The sequence below is a fragment of the Aulonocara stuartgranti genome (genome assembly GCF_965226115.1).
Source record: "Aulonocara stuartgranti genome assembly, chromosome: 1".
Classification (NCBI taxonomy): domain Eukaryota; kingdom Metazoa; phylum Chordata; class Actinopteri; order Cichliformes; family Cichlidae; genus Aulonocara; species Aulonocara stuartgranti.
In genome coordinates, this window is record NC_138939.1 from 1,779,110 (window position 1) to 1,795,762 (window position 16,653).

General features: G+C 46.7%; 1 protein-coding gene across 5 annotated transcripts in view; it reads left to right on the forward strand.

Annotated features, from left to right (window-relative positions):
* The window catches only part of bnc1 (basonuclin zinc finger protein 1), a 72,057-nt gene that overhangs the window by 42,620 nt on the left and 12,784 nt on the right, over window positions 1-16,653 (forward strand). For 2 of the 5 annotated variants that reach the window (XR_014277740.1, XM_082540155.1), the window contains exon 1: window positions 11,799-12,159. The exons of 2 other annotated variants lie outside the window; for them this stretch is intronic. Coding sequence is in view for 2 of the 3 variants with exons in the window: in XM_082540155.1 (XP_082396281.1) it covers window positions 12,145-12,159 (15 nt within the window). In the remaining variant the exon portion in view is untranslated. Of the gene's footprint in view, window positions 1-11,798; window positions 12,160-13,623; window positions 14,105-16,653 lie in introns of those variants that run through there. One more of the 5 variants, XM_082540156.1, reaches the window with a different exon arrangement.

Here is a 16,653-nt window from a genome sequence, read left to right on the forward strand (position 1 = left end):
ACTGTCAGTAAAACGTAACACGTTGTCACAGTGACAGCGAGTGTTTCCAAATTTGCCTGTTTTTAGTCTTTCGATGACAGAAGTCGTCATTCTGGACATTTATGGAGCCTTTAGATGTCGTCCACTTATTTCAAACTTTTCTCTTCTTCTCTTCAGTTGATGTTCTGTTGGAGTTGGATAGCAAACTGCTCAGATGTGTGAGCGACTGTCACTAAATAATAACTGGTAATAATTACGTTACGTTGTTTTCACATGTTGGTTACATTTAGATTGTGTGGACATTTACATCTTCCTGTTTCTACTGTCTTTCCCTTATTGTGGATACCGTGAGCCGTGATGCAGTTTTGCGTTTGTAAGATTACTGGAGCTAATCTGTGCAGGAACTCTCTAACTGCGGCTCCAGGATCGTTTGTACCCCTGGCTGGGAATAACCGGCTCACAAAGCTCCAACATTGATGTTTATTGTATAGATTGCAGACATCTGGGAAGAGTCCAGAACAGCTTCCAGTTGTGCCTCATCATCATCACCCTTGGAGCCCCCCACCCCCTCACATACCCATCATTCCTGACGCATGAAATATTGTCAATATGCATTCCTAAGTTACAACTGACTTCCTACTACCACGGGAAGCTTAGGCTGAAATTTGTCCAGCGGTTTGCAGCCGACACCCACTTCCTGTTCTTCCTTCTCATCCGATTTAGCCTTCAAAGTTTGGCTCAATTAACAGAAGCTTGTCAAACCTGGTAAGTGGAGATACTTGGCATGGGCTGAAATGGTGAAAAAGGTGAGGTGACAGCGCTCGCTTGGCGTTTCTTCTTCATGTTGAGGAGCCGCAGGTTGGGTCTTGCACCCCGGCCCTGCAACTATCCTTTTTTTTCCTGGCCTGGTGAATGTGTCTCTGTGTCCTCCGTCCCCCTGCTGAGAGATTCCAGAGGCACCTCTCTTGGCCTCTCAGGGCTTCTGGGTCACTCGTTTGTCATTATGACCTTTGACCCCTGTAGTCCAGCGTGCCGGGAGGAATGTCGGAGATGTTTACCTTGGCTGAGACTGATGGTGTCCAGGTGGCTCTCTCTATCCCTCCTTGTATTTTCTCCTCTCTCTGCTGTCGGCTGCTGAGTGATGTGAAGGTAAAGCGCTGCCCGGCGTGATTCCCGTCACCGGCGACCCACCTGCCTGGATCTCTAGCTGAGCTCAGGCACATTTGTGGACGGACTCTTTAGGTTTGTGTCAGAAAGTATCGGGATTGTCTTGACTGGAAGGTAATGAGAGAGAGAGAGCTATTGATTGACCCCGTGTCTGGGTTCGGTCGGAGAACGCACTCGTCCAGAGCTCCACTTCCCAGAGTTCGCCATCAGACAGCCAGCTGAGTGGCGTGGCTAGACAGAGAGGGCATTCAGTAATAGGTAATGGACCCCCACTTCCAGCCCCCCCGCCCTCCACTTCACCGTAGTGCCATCTATCACTCTCGCACCGGACCTTCCCAGTGGCTCCTTGCTGGGTCCTCATCTACTGGAAACTCTTGGAAAGTTTCCTGCCCCCAGGCCCCCCGCTCCCCCTCCAGGCCCTCTAAAGAGCCCATTAAACAGTGTTGTAATGCAAACAGTGAGTCCGAAGAGAGCGAGGGCCAGGTGTCGGGTGCGGAGGGGATGAGCGTCTAATGCAGCCATTACGAGTGGCGGCTAGGGTGGGTGGATTATCATAAAAGCATCTCCCCTCCCTCTAATGTGGACATGTCTGATCAATACCAGACTCCAGGGAGGGGGGATGGAGGGATGGATGGACGGATGGATGAAGGATGAGAGGAGAGGGAGCAGCTTTATTTATTAGCTCTGTCGCCACAGCGCAGGATGGCAGCGATGGGAGGAGAGAGCACGAGCAGCGCCGCGCTGTTTTTAGTCATCTGATGCCATATCTGGGTCATGTGACAACTTGAATTTAAAGTGCAAACCAAAGCAAGCTATTCATTTATTAATGAGCATGAAATGATTTAAATCCCTGTGTTATGAGACTGCAGCTAAACTGATGACGCTGAATTCAGGCCCCGCGGTTCGACACGTAATTAAGAAATCGCAGCTTCATTCTGGGCTGAAACTATAAATGCTCCCATTTATTTGCATGTATTTCCACAGTTCATCATAAGAACGTATTAAACATTATATGTAAATATACTGTGGGCCACAATCAGGTTGCGAAGCAGATGCATCTTATTGTTACTCAGTCAGACCAAAGTCTGATGATTTTGACTCAAAAAGAAAAACAATCACGCCCAACATGTAAAGTAATTTAATTACCTGTAATTTTATTACATAGAAAACTGTAAAACTGGTCAAATTGATTTTACATAATTAGAATCTATTCAGTTTACATCCAGCATGTTGTCCTTGTGCTGAGGGTGTCGGGCTCGGAGGTGTCTTTGCTGTTGATCTCCAGCTCGCAGCCCACTGAAGGTTACACCTGCAGCTGGAATCAGACTCAGCACCTCCCATTCTGAGGTTTTGATGTCGATATGTACAATGCAATTTAAGCTCATCAGGTTAAAACATTTGGAATTGTTGTGGAGGAGTGGCAGGGTTTTGATAAATGGTGTGGATAAATTGGGCACGGTGTCACACTGTGTGGTGTATGCAGCCCACGTTTTATCTTAAGTGGGCCGGAAGGTTTTGTTAATTTAAAGGTTTTTTTATTTATTTATTTTACTGATAAAAGCAGACATTTCTATAGTAGAATAAAAAGAAGTTTTCTGTCATTTAATTGTTTTACTTTGGTGTAGACGGCCATGGGGGAGGACTTGTAATGGTAAATGGCCTGTATTTGTATAGCGCTTTACTAGTCCCTAAGGACTCCAAATCTGAAGCATTTCTCCCGCAAAATGCTGCGTCCAGATGAACAGAATCAACTTTTGGAGATTTACTTTCCTGGATGATGGAGAATGCATCAAGATGCAGCTTTTGGTGTTTTTCATTGTTAGCTTAGACCGCGATGTTCTTGCTACAGTGCAACGTTCTGCTGCGAACATGAACAGACTAAAGTTGCCTCTCAAATGTTAACAGAGAGTCAGAGGCACTGACCTCCAAAGCAGGATGAGTTGACCTCCAAACTCAACTCGTCCTCCACATTGTGAGGATGTACTGGAGACCCACCCCAAATTCCCACAGGAAACAAAGGACACGTCACAGACGCCTTGGTACACAGCTCCAAATGTTCACCGTCTGTGCCCTGATCAGTCACATGTGCGTTACACGAACGAGGTCGTTGGTTTTCACGGTGCAGTTGATCTGAGATTGCTTTCGAATGGGTGTAGTCAAAGCTGACGACGTTTGGTGTTGGATTCTGGGTAAATTAACAGACTCATCCATTTTCAGACTTGATCTTCCAGTCTATGAATGTCAGTGATCTCCAGCCTCACGAGCACCATTTGACATCAAGTGTTACCTGCGATTATTCCACTGAAGAACACGTGCATGTCTGGAGGACGGCTGCTTGTCTCGTTGCTTTACAGCAGACTGTTTAATGGCTTTACCTGCAGGTGTGTCCCACATGTCTTCTGCGGGGATGTCCTCACATCATTTCAGTGGCAGTGTGAGCAGACAGCCAGCTGGTTCGCATCAGTTTTCCTCATACGAGCGTGACAGGTTTCCAGAAACAGCCTTCCCTCGGCAGCTCTCATCTACACCCAGCAACTGAGATGGATCCGTGTTGGAAGGCGTCCTGAACGCTGGGTGGAAACGAATGTTTAGCAATGATGGCTGTTTAACGGCTGCACAGAAAGTTGGACTGACAGATAGATGGCAGTTGCAGCTGAAGTGGGAATGCAGGATGAGTGTGTGGTTTCCAGCACTGACAGTTGTTGTACAACAGCAGATCAGAAGTGCTTCCTATTGAACTTCCCACAGATGATGAGTCCCAGATTGTGTATAAAGGAAGCCTGTTTGCATCTCGGCGATTGTTCTCGTTGCTGCTGCTGTAATTTTTAAAACGTGTTTATGCTCGCCAAGCTGCCAAAATCAACTCGATATTTGGCCCACTCGCTGTTCGGTGGTGCCACCAGCTCGATCGTAAGCTTTCCAAGATTAGAAATGGGTGAAAAAATAACAACCGTGTGCCTCAGAAAGCCTCCAGGGCAGCTCCAGCGCTCAAGTCTCCGCTGGGAGCGATGATCACCATTGTTCCAAACACACCTCCTCATTCGGTGCTGTGATGATGATGATGGTGAGCGCTACCTTGACATGTCCAGAATCTCCTGAAAGGGTTCACCAGGCTGGGATACAGTGAGTGAGAAGGCCTGAGCATCTGATTCCCATTATCTTCATCTTCATCCCAGCGTTCAGTGAGTCTTAATGCTCTGTGGATGGAAGCATTTCATCCTGCAGAGATCAGGCCTCTCCCTGAAGCTCGACTGCCCCAAAAGCAGAAAAACGAGGCTGTTAGGTCAGTGCAGCCATGGGAGCAGATGAATGCAGGGACAGCGAGCTGCTCCACCATGCATCACTGTGTCACGAGAAAAGCAAGATGTGCGGCGTGTTCTTTACTTCAGCTCTGCGTCACATCGCTGTTCAGCCTCGTGCTTCGGCGCAGTCAAACTGTTGAAATTATTTATTTTATCATTTTGTTTTATATGTAAATATCACAAAGAATTCGATTTAACATTTATTAAAACGATAAACAGGTTGAATGAATATTTTGATTGTTATGACATAAATGAGTTTAATATTTTATCTGTTTTTCACATATATATATTTGTAATGTTTGGTAACAGGTTATAAACCAGCTGCAGTATCAGTATTTACTCAGACACAGCAGTAAAGTCTGTTAGCGACACGCTCAATCCGTCACTGGATGAAATCATGTCACAGAGCAGTGAGCTGGTGCCGACAACTCTTAGTGCAGAATTACTGTTTAAAAAAACATGCTGATGTTAAATAAATTGGTTTAAGTTATTAGAGGAAGGCATCAAGAAAATCCCCTAAAATGGATTTATAATTTCAACAGTTAAATTTCACACAGACGAGAGGAAAGTGCAGCGTTTGAAGGGGCTTGGGAGCTATTTTATATATTAAATGATATTTTGTAACCACTTTTAAATTTTAGATTTACATTTTGTCTGTGGGTGGGTGTAATTTACACAATACATGTTGTGTTTAAGTGTTTTGTGTATGAATCATTTTCAGATGAACAGGTGGAGCAGAAAATGTGCTTGAAAAAGTCCTTGCAGAAGAGCTCATTCAGTAGAAACACTTTGAAAAGGACGGCAGAGCTGTCAGTGGCACAAACTGTGCACATGTGAGGTGATTCTGCATTAATGTTCAGGAGCTCCGTCCTCAGCTCAGTGTGAATAAACAGTATTGAATCATCAACAGTCAGAATTTTGAGAGCTGAGATCTGTTTGTGGTACCTCAAACCCATCAGCCGCCCGCTGAGGATCATTTTGGAATTAGCATGGAACCGGAAGTCTGAACCGGAAGTCTGTCAAGCGCCGAGGCTAATTCAGCGACAAGCTAATGGGCTGCCAGATTGAGTTACCACAAACAAAACAGATTTAAAATTGCTCAATTTTATCTGCATAGCCAAGTAACGCTCACAATGAAAGGCCTGCACACACCGGAAAGTCTGTCCGAATATTTTGTGTGTTGAAAATATTTTTCAGACTTTTTCTTTAATCAAGCCCAATTTGACCTTTTTTTTTTTTGCATGTGGATCTGACCAATCAGACCACTGTGTTTGGAAATAAGTGTCCTGGATATACTATGATTTAAGCGCACACACAGAGCTCATCATTTCTTCTTGAATTTTTTGACTGTGGTGTATGTATACATGCATATATACCACATGACAAGTTTGCACCTGAAAATTCTGAATTTCACATTGTTTATTTGCGACGCGCTTGTTGTGTGAAGGCCTTTATTCTAGTTTGACTGCAGATTATTTTAAATGCAATCTGCGGCACTTATAGAAAAAATCCTGCAATCCAAATTTTAAATTGTATTAAGGATTGAAATTTGCATTATTAGGGGCGTGGCCTCTTTGACTGACAGGTGGATGGTGACACAGGCGGCTGTAGCTGCTAGCTTCGCCTGAGCTGGACCTCTGCACTGTGTTTGTGCTGTTTGAGCTTTTAGGAGCATTTTAATGACATCATGTTACCAATAATATGGCTGCTGTGAGGTCACTGTACTAACAGACCGTCCAAGGAGGCGGAGCTCCAGTTTTGATGAAATTGTGGGTGTTATTAATTGTCACGCCACCCTCTTGTACAAATAAAGGGACTTCTTGCAGCAGAAGTGGTTCAAACGTATCTGAGCGGGTGATGTCACAGTGGCCACGCTCATGTTTTATACACAGTTTGATCCTTTCTCAAACACGTTGTGTGCTTCAATATTTTACTCCATGAGGAAACGGGTGACGTCAGTGTGAAACACAGGAGCTGAAATATGTGCATGATTTTAATTAGTGACGGAGGAAACGGCGACGGGGACACGCGGTCGGCTGAAAACGTGAAATTGGTCATCTGTGCACAGAGCTCTGTACCGTCAGCATCGCTTCCATGTATATTTACATCCCCATCCTCCACACTTTACTCACAAACTAAAGAGAGAAGAATATATTAATAGTAAGCACTAATACTCTGTGGTCTTGTGTTAACATTTCGAGTGCACTCAGTAGCTGGTGCTGCTTTCACTGCTGCTGTTTTATATAAAACCAATCTGTATGAAAGCCCCGCGCCTCCCACACACGTGAACAGCTCTGACCTCCCCTCATGCTGCATGGCGAAAGTGCTCTCCTCACTTTTTTCTTGTTACAGTGTTTTCCATCGCCTTCACACACACACACACACACACACACACACACACACACACACACACACACACACACACACACACACACACACACACACTGCTTCTCCACATCTGCAGCTGTAAGTAGATCACTCCAACATCTTCCATCTCCTCTCACTTTAAAGCAGCTTTCTGCCTCTGTAATCCCATGTGATTTACAGTCACCCCGTGAGCGTGTCTGTGCTGAATAATGCCACCGAACGACGGGCAGACCTCGGCCCGTTTGGCGTGGTGGTGGCCGGAGCCTGGTACGGGGAGTGTGCAGAGCACGGTGAGGTAATAGCTCCCCTCTTGGCCTTTCTTACTGTCAACTAAAGTGAGGAAAGGCAGGCCGACACTTGGATGACACACATGGCATGTATGCAAACACACACTGCTTGCTGTGTTGGGGCAGGTTCTGCGTGATAGGTAGTCGAGATGAGAGATAAGACAGCACACTTGGAAACAACGCTAACCAAGGACGAGCTCCAAGTGCATCTAAAGAGGGATATCAGTGCTGGTTCATCCGTGCAGTGATCCAGTTGTGCCGTCTCTCTGCTGCAATGGGACTAAACAGCGTTCACTGCGTGTTCCTCTAAGCACCAAAGAACCTTCAGCAGTAATGTCTTTGTTTAGAAATCATGACCCGTATACTCTCTGCTGTCTACACCCACCAAAGCAAGGAAGTGTGCAGCTAAAATTACTGCAGTTTTATGTAGAAGGCATCCTTCAGCGTCTGCACCATCGTGCTTTCTTAAAACTATCGTGCACGCATTTACTCCTCAGTGTGCAGCGCGGGGGTATTTCTGCCCAAATCTTTAATCCGACCGAGTCGTTTTCACTGCTTAAGCCAGGAAATAAAAGAAACACAGATTTCAAAAGTTCCCTTTGACTTCTTTTGGTGCTGCTGAGTTTGTCGCCCTTCACGGGGGGACCGTTATCACCTAGCGTCTGATAGCACCACAGCTGTGACTCTGAGCCTCTCGCCGTGGAGCGATGCACGTTTCCTTCTCCACAGCGATGCGATTGCAGGATGTAATTCCAACATGGAGCTGCCCTCAATAAGTTTGGTAGACTTTAAGTCGTCAGGTCATCATTTCTGGACTTTGCTTTGTTTATGATGTTTGGTTTTTTGGCCGTTGCACGCCACGTGGACGTTCACTTTCACCACATTCAAAGAGAAGGCAGACATCTTTACAGCGGATGGTGTAACGATGCTACGGGCCATAGGGAAGCCTTTTATGTAATGGCACAGTCATGGAAACAACAGGACGTTGTTGGAGTCCGAAAACATGTTGTAGGTTACCAGATCCTTCTCTTTGAAGTCAGCGGGTTTGCATTCATGTCCTGAGTTCATGTGAGATTTAGACTTTTTCCAGTTCGGCTTCATGTACGTCAGTAAATCCCCCGCTGGTGAATATGAAGCTTGTTGGGCTTATTGGCTCTATTCTTCACGCAAAATTATAAAAGTGGCTCCAGTTTGTGGGGATTTTGTTGAAAAATATAAATATTACAAACTTTTCTTTCCTTTTGTGCAAAAATGCAAAATCAGCTCATGATTAGCCTGCAGAAACAACCAAAATGTGCACAGCTTTCAGGGTAAATGTTCATTTCATATTTGATTTACTTGCTCCGCTCATATTTTCCTTTCTTTTGACTCAAATTAATATTTAAAAAGTGATCATCAGCCACCCTGCTCCCCGAGCCTGGTTCTGCTGGACGTTTCTTCTTGTTGAAAGGGAGTTTTTCCTCACCACTGTCGCCAGGTGCCTTGTAATATGAAGCACTTTGGCTGCTGTAGTGATTTAAATTGAGCTGAACTCTCCTGCTGTTCCTGTAAATCAAAGACTGCCCTGTTTCAGACGCTGTTTACACAAAAACAGGACGTTTGGACGCCTTCCCGGGGTCAGAGCAGCTGTGATTTTCTCTTTCAAAATCAAATCATTTGTCAGCCCCTCAGATTAATTATCTAATGTTCAGCCGGAGCTGCATTTTCCTCTTTGATGGGAGGCAAAACACTCAAAAGAAAGTGACTCCTGGAATCCCTCCTGGTGCCTCGTGTCGCGTTAAACAAAGGCCGGTGAGTGTGTGATCGGGTTTTTTGCAGGGTTTTTCTTGGCTCCAGCATGTAAAGAAAATGTAAAGGAGGGTGTAATGCTCTCCCAAAGCTGCTCATCTGCTGGAGCGCTCAGCCCCGTCCGCTCTCCCCTGCAGGAAGGCTAATGACAGACGTGTAAGTAGGCAGCGTGACCTGTTCTGCTGCACATGGAGTTTATTTGCTGCAGCTTCCACCTTCTGCCCCCGCGGCACAAATACGTCTGCGGCGCTCCGGCCCAGGGAGCAGCAGCGATCTGACAAGCGGCGCAGACCTAATCCAGGCCAGGTCTGCGGCTGTGTTTGCTATGCATCCCCTAGGTCTGGAATAAATACAAGGCCGGTAAGCAGATCTGCCTGCCTGGACGACCGCAGGGGGAGCGCAGGGCTTTCCAGCCTTACGATACATGCCTTGACGGGATGTCTCTTATCCATATATGTAACCTCATAACACTCTGCGCTTTTCACGAATAAGAACGGCTTTGATCTCCTGTGGAAAGTAATGCAGTTTTAATGTCCAACTTCAAGGGCCATTAGTTGCATTTTTATCAGTTAGCGAGGCCGCTCGGCGAATTTCTGAATGTCGAGTGGAGCGGGTGTTGCTCGCCTAGAGGTTAGGGGAGCAGGTTTGTGATTGGACGGATGTCAGGTTGAGCTCCTCGCTGGGAAGAATGTGGGTGGGGAAAGCGGATGAGTAAAACTCTTCCCTCCCTGCAGCGCTGCAGCTGAGCTACCTTTGAGCAAGGCAGTGAACTCCCACCCCTCTGCTGCTTCAGAGGGTCAGAAGAAGGAAAACGAGATTATTCGAGGAGAATGGCATCAAGAGCCGCTTCGCCGACGCTCTCTGCGCGAGTTCAATCTCAGAAAAAGGAAAAAGAGTCGAAGTGAGGTTTCATGCTTTCAGTTTCAAACCCGTCAGGTGGGGCCGCCCCCCTCCCCGCCCTCTGTCTCTGCACAGGTAGAGCAGACCAGGTGTGCCTGTTTAAACTTGCTGTGTAATTTGTGGATTAGCAGATGCCTCTAATGGCTAAAGTCAGCAGAGCGTTCCCTCTATGCAGAGAGGAGGAGGGGAAGAAAAGGAAAAAGGGCAGAAGCTGAAAAGTTACTCACACATCACTCGTCGAATTTCTCGCTGCTTCACTCTGTCAATGTTCCTGCAGTGTCAGCACTTTAAAAAAGCTCCTTTTCCACTGTGTGTTCATCGTTTCACACGGAGCTGAGCGGAGGGACGTCAGCCTTCACGCTGCAGTCACAGGACCTGGACTTGTGCAGCTTCTGGCTAATTTGTGGGCCCAGGTGTGGCCCACGACACACCTGATGTTTGGCACTTATCAGGTGGACTCGGGTGCAAAAAAGACTGAAAATCACTCATCCCCACATTTCCACAGATACGGAGACACAAAAAAGGACATTTCATGAAACAATTCAGTAGCGGTTTAGTTTAAAACATCTGTATTTAATGGATATTGTCCCGCAGGTGATGAGGTTTGCATCAGCATCATCATGTCACGTGACAGCGATGCGTACCACCTGTGCCGTCAGGTCAAGTTTCTACTGACGAGTTTTATTGGTGCAGTTTTGCTTTTCCCCCCTCAGCCTCAGTTACCTGCACACATGAGACCAGGTGAGCATTTCACCTGTGACTGTCTGCCTCCGTTACCCCAGTTATTAATTAATAGTAATAATAAATCATCAGAGGTTCTTGGAGGTAGTTTTAAATTTAAATCAGATTATTTGAGCCATCAGCTGATGCTCACTGGGTCGATTAGACCTTAGAAAAAGGAAAAATGTAAGAAGTGTTAAATATATGTTGTTTATTTAGTAATTCCTCTGAGAATCCCTGGCTGATGTCACTGGCTCACAGTCTCATGTTCATGAGAATATTTGCTCCTAAATGTTCCTACAGTGGCTGCTGGACATGGTTTAAAGTTTACATGTTAAACTTGAGGTTACACATGTGTGTCTGCATCATACTGCAAATGTTTAGATTTTATTATGTTTTAAGAGCTGTGCTGTTTCCACTTTACCTTTAGGAAACCTCACCTGACGTTTGGCCCATATAAGCCACATTCTTTCAGTCCCACCAACATTTTGGCCCCAAATTTTCAAACTGTGAATAATCGCTGTGTGACTCTCCTCCCGCCCGCCTTCACACCTTTAGACAAAGCTTAGGTAATGATATGTTTTTGTTATTCTTTTTGATTGCACAGCATCTCCTGAAAACAGAAAAGCGCTGGACTGTACCGCAGAGATCTGCCGCCCCCGGCCCGAGGTGCACGTCTTCCTCCCGGTAACGCAGATTCGGTTTTCGCCATGTGCGGCGTCCCCCCCGTCGTCCTGAGAAACGCTCGGCACAGACACTTACGCATTCCTGACGGCACAAGGCATAACTTGTTACGGAGGCCGTTCACAGAGCTGCGTTAAGGTGAATCCAGACGCGCACAGTGGGCTGTGTGCAGCGAGAGGGGCAGCGTTGATTTAGAGCATTACTCAGACGGAGAGGGGAGAGAGGGGAGAAAGGGAGAGTCTCCCCTGACTGCATTAGGGGAGCCTCCAGCCTTTGTGATTCCTTTTGATCAAATCTCTGTGAAAGATGAGTGTCATGCCCTCTTCCAGCCAGCTGTGAGGGGACTGCCCTGTGACTCTGAGGGGGGAGGCGTGTGCGTGTCTGTGTGTGTGTGCGCACATGTGTGAAAGAAAGGCATGCGCACCTCTGTGCGTGCACGTGTGCGTGCACGTGTGAGTGTGTGTGAGTGTGTGTGTGGGATTGGGAGGGAGCAGCTCCTGAGGTGAGAATGCCGAGTAGGAGGATCTCATTCCAATCCCCTGTGCCCAGTTTCAACACACACACTCACTCACACACTCACTCACACACACACACACAGACACACACACTCACAGACACACACACACTGAACATCTTGAGTAGTTTAGAGCGAGTCCGGCATTAGAGGAGAGAAAGCAGAGGAGGCGTGTGTGTGTCTGTGTGTGTGCAGTGAGAGTAAAAGCACAGGGACTTCTTCTTCTTCTCTCTGTTTTTTGTTCGAGTGGTGGCGGCTGTGTGTGTGTGTGTGTGAGGCAGAGGAGCACATGTGTGTCTGCTGTTGAAGGAGACGCTGCTGGGTGTGATGGCTCTTTCGCGTTAGTACTTGTGCGGACAGGAGAGTTGGAGGCAGTTGTTTTGTGGGACTCGCAGGGAATGGCAAACTCGGCGGTATCCCTGGAAACATCCGACTAATGACAATGGCTGAGGTAAGAGCGCTTCGCCGCCGTCCTCTGTGTGCCGCGGCTCGTCTCGCACATCATCAGGACGCGATTAACAAAGACGGGCTGGATGGAGTTGTGCCGACTCTGGTGACGGGCGCGTTGGGTTGTTGAATGTAGACGTTCAGCGTGTCCTGATCCTGTTACTGATCGGGCAAAAACAGAAAGGTGGTCTCGAGCTGATATTTAGGGTTTCTGTTATCACACTGTGTGGATTTTTACACTTTACTCCTTCAAAGTAAAGAATTCATGCCAGAAAAACTTTGTTTAAACTCCTTTAATAAGTTTAAAAATGTGAAAATGAGCAGCTGTGCAGGCGGAGAGTTTAAATTCACATAAAGAGGATTTTAAAGTTTTTGAAACGTTCTTTCGTGGCATGTGTGCATCTCTGACTCGCTCTCAAACACTTTGATGGAGACGTTATGTTTATTCACTCCGGTCACCGACAATCCAAAGAGTCGAGTTCTGCACTTCATGAAACATGATTCACTTCTTTATTTCGCCGTTTCTTCCTCTGAGATAATATTCTGCATTCGCCTTTTTCTCTTCTTTGAATTTATTCTAAGGTGCTTGATTTCTGAGGCACTGAGAGGCCTGTTTGTGTGTCTGTGGGTTTGTTTGCAGAGTGGCGTGGCCTCTCGCTGCCTCTCGCTGCCTCTCGCTGCCTCTCGCTGCCGGCCGGGTCCTCGCGGCCGCAGCCTGTCGGAATGTAATTTAAGAGCCGCCTAATGTTTTGTTGCAGCCATCATGTAACAATTAGCTGAGCCGTCTGTGTGGCGGCGGCGGTGGCAGCTCTTCACGCCTGTGTGTGTGTGCGTGTGTGTGTGTGTAAACTATTTAAACAGCGTGTGTTTATTCCCCGTTAGCGGTTTCACTTACACACTGGTGTGTGTGGAAAACGATGAGTGAGCGTGGAATAACTAACTGTTATCAGCTGAACTGTCTGACATGAATCAGCTGAGATTTGAGGACACGATCAGTCGTACACAGGATAATATAGCAGCCTTTATGCCTCTCGAAGGTGTGAGGAGCAGATTTACAGCTGCGACGTTCTCGTTTTATTTTACAGCAGAATAAAAAAGTGGAAGACAAATAAAAACTGTAAGAATGTAAATTCTTAGTAAATTACACTCATCGTGTCATTGTGTTTGCGTCCACACTTTGTTCCTCTAACAGGTTGCTTTTCTGAGGAGGCCATTACGCCGAGGCAGTGATTATTTGTGCGTGAGGCAGAAATGCGAGTCGATCGGCCCTCGGTGGCTTTTCCTCTCGTCCTCTCTTTATCTCCACCTTTGTTTCCCTCTGTAGCTCCGCTGCTTTCTGCGGGTGTCTCTGCTCTCCTCCAGCGCTGCAGGGCAACAGACAACGATTCACAGCGAGTGCCCCGGCCTGTTTTTATAGGGCTGCACTTTGCTTTGTGTGTCTTTATATATAAATGTGTGTGTGTTCCAGCCTCATCAGCTTCATTAGCTTCACGAGGGTCCATCCGTGAGAGGATGAGGGGCGGGTGGGGTATCTGTGTGTATCTGCTCCAGCCTTTTACCCCCTTCAGCGTCTCCTTGAGCTGCGATCCGCCCCTCGTGGCCCCCGTCCTGCCCCCCTAACACACACACACACACCGCCCCGTGCTCTGCGCTGCCACCAAAAGGCTTGTGAGGATTTGTCAGCCAGATGTGACAAGATTGTCAAGAGGCGGCGAGGAGAGAGGGAGATCTGATATTAATCAGAGCGTAGCTGGGAGCCAAACTCCCTCAGACTCGGTGTACTAACATGTTCCCCTCATTTACTCGCTCTGCGAGCCAAACACTCCCTACGAGTTCCTAACGGGGAGCCACGAGCTGCAGGAAGCCAACCAAACTTTGGCTCGCCTCCTTCTCCTTCATCTCTTTGTCTGCAAAGAGGCCGCTCTTCTCCTCCTCTCATGGATCTGCAGGTAAAGATCTTTTTTTTGTCTGCTCCAGTGTTCAAACATGCGCTGCATTCATGTGTGTGATTGATTGCTGGATGAGTTTGAAATAACGAGTGTTTCACGCTGTCTTTGGGCTGTATGGAGTCCTAATAGGCTCAAACGCAGCCTGTCACTACTTGCACTCGCCCGGGCTTTTCCCGGGTTTGTCTCCTCCTGCTCGGGACCGGCCGCCGTCTTCCACAAACACTCTGCTTTCATTTAAGGGAATTTTAAAAGCTGTGCTGATGTGCAGTCCACCCTGCGAGGAGGCTGGACGGTCGGACAGCTGAGGGTTTGTTTAAAGTTCACATTTTTGATTGTTCTGGGCGATTTTGTTTTTTTAATTTCTTATTGTCAGCTGCTTCCTCGGAGCAGGGAGACGAAATCAGAAGCTCGTGTATCCTAACCTCACTGCAACTAACGCTTGTCATCAATAAAGACTCCTGGCTGTCTCACACACACACACACACACACACACACACACACACACACACACACTGTGTCCGTGGTGAGGTCAGGTGAAGCTGCAGGTTTTGGTGCTGTGTTGGTTTCACTGGTGGGAGATAAGCGAGCGGTACCAGGAGCACGGTCCTCCCTCCGAATTCCTGACTGATACTGTGTGTGTTGGCTTCTATCAAATATTCATTACCCTGTGTGTGTGTGTGTGTGTGTGTGTGTGTGTGTGTGTGTGTGTGTGTGTGTGTGTGTGTGTGTGTGTGTGTGTGATTTTTATTAAACATGCATGGATGCTGCTGGTTAATTTCAAAGTAAAACTTCACAGTTTTCTGAATGAACAGAGTCGCGTTGGTCTCAGTTTTTAGTGATCAAACTGCTGCGGTGTCATTTTTCTCCTTCATAACTTTAACGTCTGAGAGATAAAATTATATTTGAGCATTTCTGCAGTTTTGTGAGCGTTTTCTGTTTGAAGGAAAATGTCGTGTTTGGAGAGAAATTCTTACTTCGTCTGAAAATCCAATCTGGAAAATTGAATGATGTAAAACAGAAAAGTGAAAAAAAATTCTCATGCCATCGATCTGTGGATCAGATTTTTTCTGCTCGGATAAACAACATCAGTCATTTTAATTTGAAATAACAATCCAGTGACTGTGTTTCGTATTAAACGGCATTATTAATTTTATGAAGAGATCAGTTATAAACCAGACAACAGGTTTGAGGAGGATTTACTCGTGTTTTTGTCTCTCATAATGAATAAGTGTCAGTAAATCGTGTTTTCTGAATAAACTGCTTCGTGTTTTGGATGTTTGTTGGCGCTCGTGATAAATCCTAAAAATAAGAATAATAAATGGTCTTTCTTTGATTTGTTGTTTCCAGCGTGAAGAGGAGAAATACGTTCTGGCAGCTCTCGGGGGGTCAACGATGTTTTCGCCAAGAATTTATCAGTTTACACAAAAAAAGTAAAGCTGAGGGATATCTGTGCCGAATCGCAGATGATTTCTTCATGCACACTTCCTGTTTTTATCCCCTCTGTGTAATCGTCGCGTTAACTGATTAATGGCTGACAGTAAAATGTGGTCCCTCGCACTTGGCCGTCAGTCTCTCCCTTTTCCTCGCGGCTCTTTGGCAGCAGTCAGAGTCGAGCGAGCTGCTGCTAATTGATTAGTTTTCCAGCGCATTAGTCCAATGTGTCCCCGTCCATCCCCGCACGGCCCACGTCCAAGCAGCTGTTCGCTCCCGCGAGTCTCCGAGGACGCGGACATATTTTAAAGAGTTTATTTTAAACGCCAGAGAGGACGATGTCATTTTCTTTCTCTTTGTGTGTTTGGCTGCAGCAGCGGACGCACACATCATGTTCCAGCTTCTTCTTTTCTCTCTGCGTCTGGCCTTGAAGCCGTGTTTGTGTTTTATTCCACGTCTTTTTAAGACGCGGTGGAGCGAGAAAGCAGATCCGATCACCAGGAAGCAGCTGCGTTTAAAGCTTTTAATAATTCTCATAAAAGTGTCAGTCTTTGTAACGGCGGCGCAATAACGTGCGCAGGTTAACCTGAAGCCAGTAAAATCCAGTGAACCCCGCTGCTGAGCGTGGAGAGATTTCACATCGTCAGAGTATGGATGCTGTTTTATGGCATACTTACCTCCACCTCCTCCTGCTCCTTCTTCTTCTTCTTCTCTCACTTTTGTCTTGTCCTGGCCTCACCTCCTCTCCCTCCACGGCCTCCTTCCCACACACGGCCTCAAACTAAATGCTGAAACAAACCGGAGAGACGGCGTCAGAATCAGAGCGTGCACGCCACGAGGCTCCATCTGTTTTCACGTTAAAGATGGAAGCGCAAACGTGTCATACGAATGTATACAGAGAGAACCAAGGCTGCATCGCTTCCTTTGATTCTGCATCATTCATGCACCTGTTTGTTTAATCAGCAGAGCTGAGGTGTCATCACACGACCTCGGGATACCTGAGATGTGGAGCAAAGCTCTGAGAGTGGAAGTGGATTTTTCTGTGAATGAGAGGAACTCGCATGAAAGTGTTCACGGTCGCTCACCCGGCGCAGTGAAATGAATGCGTCCCCTCCTGA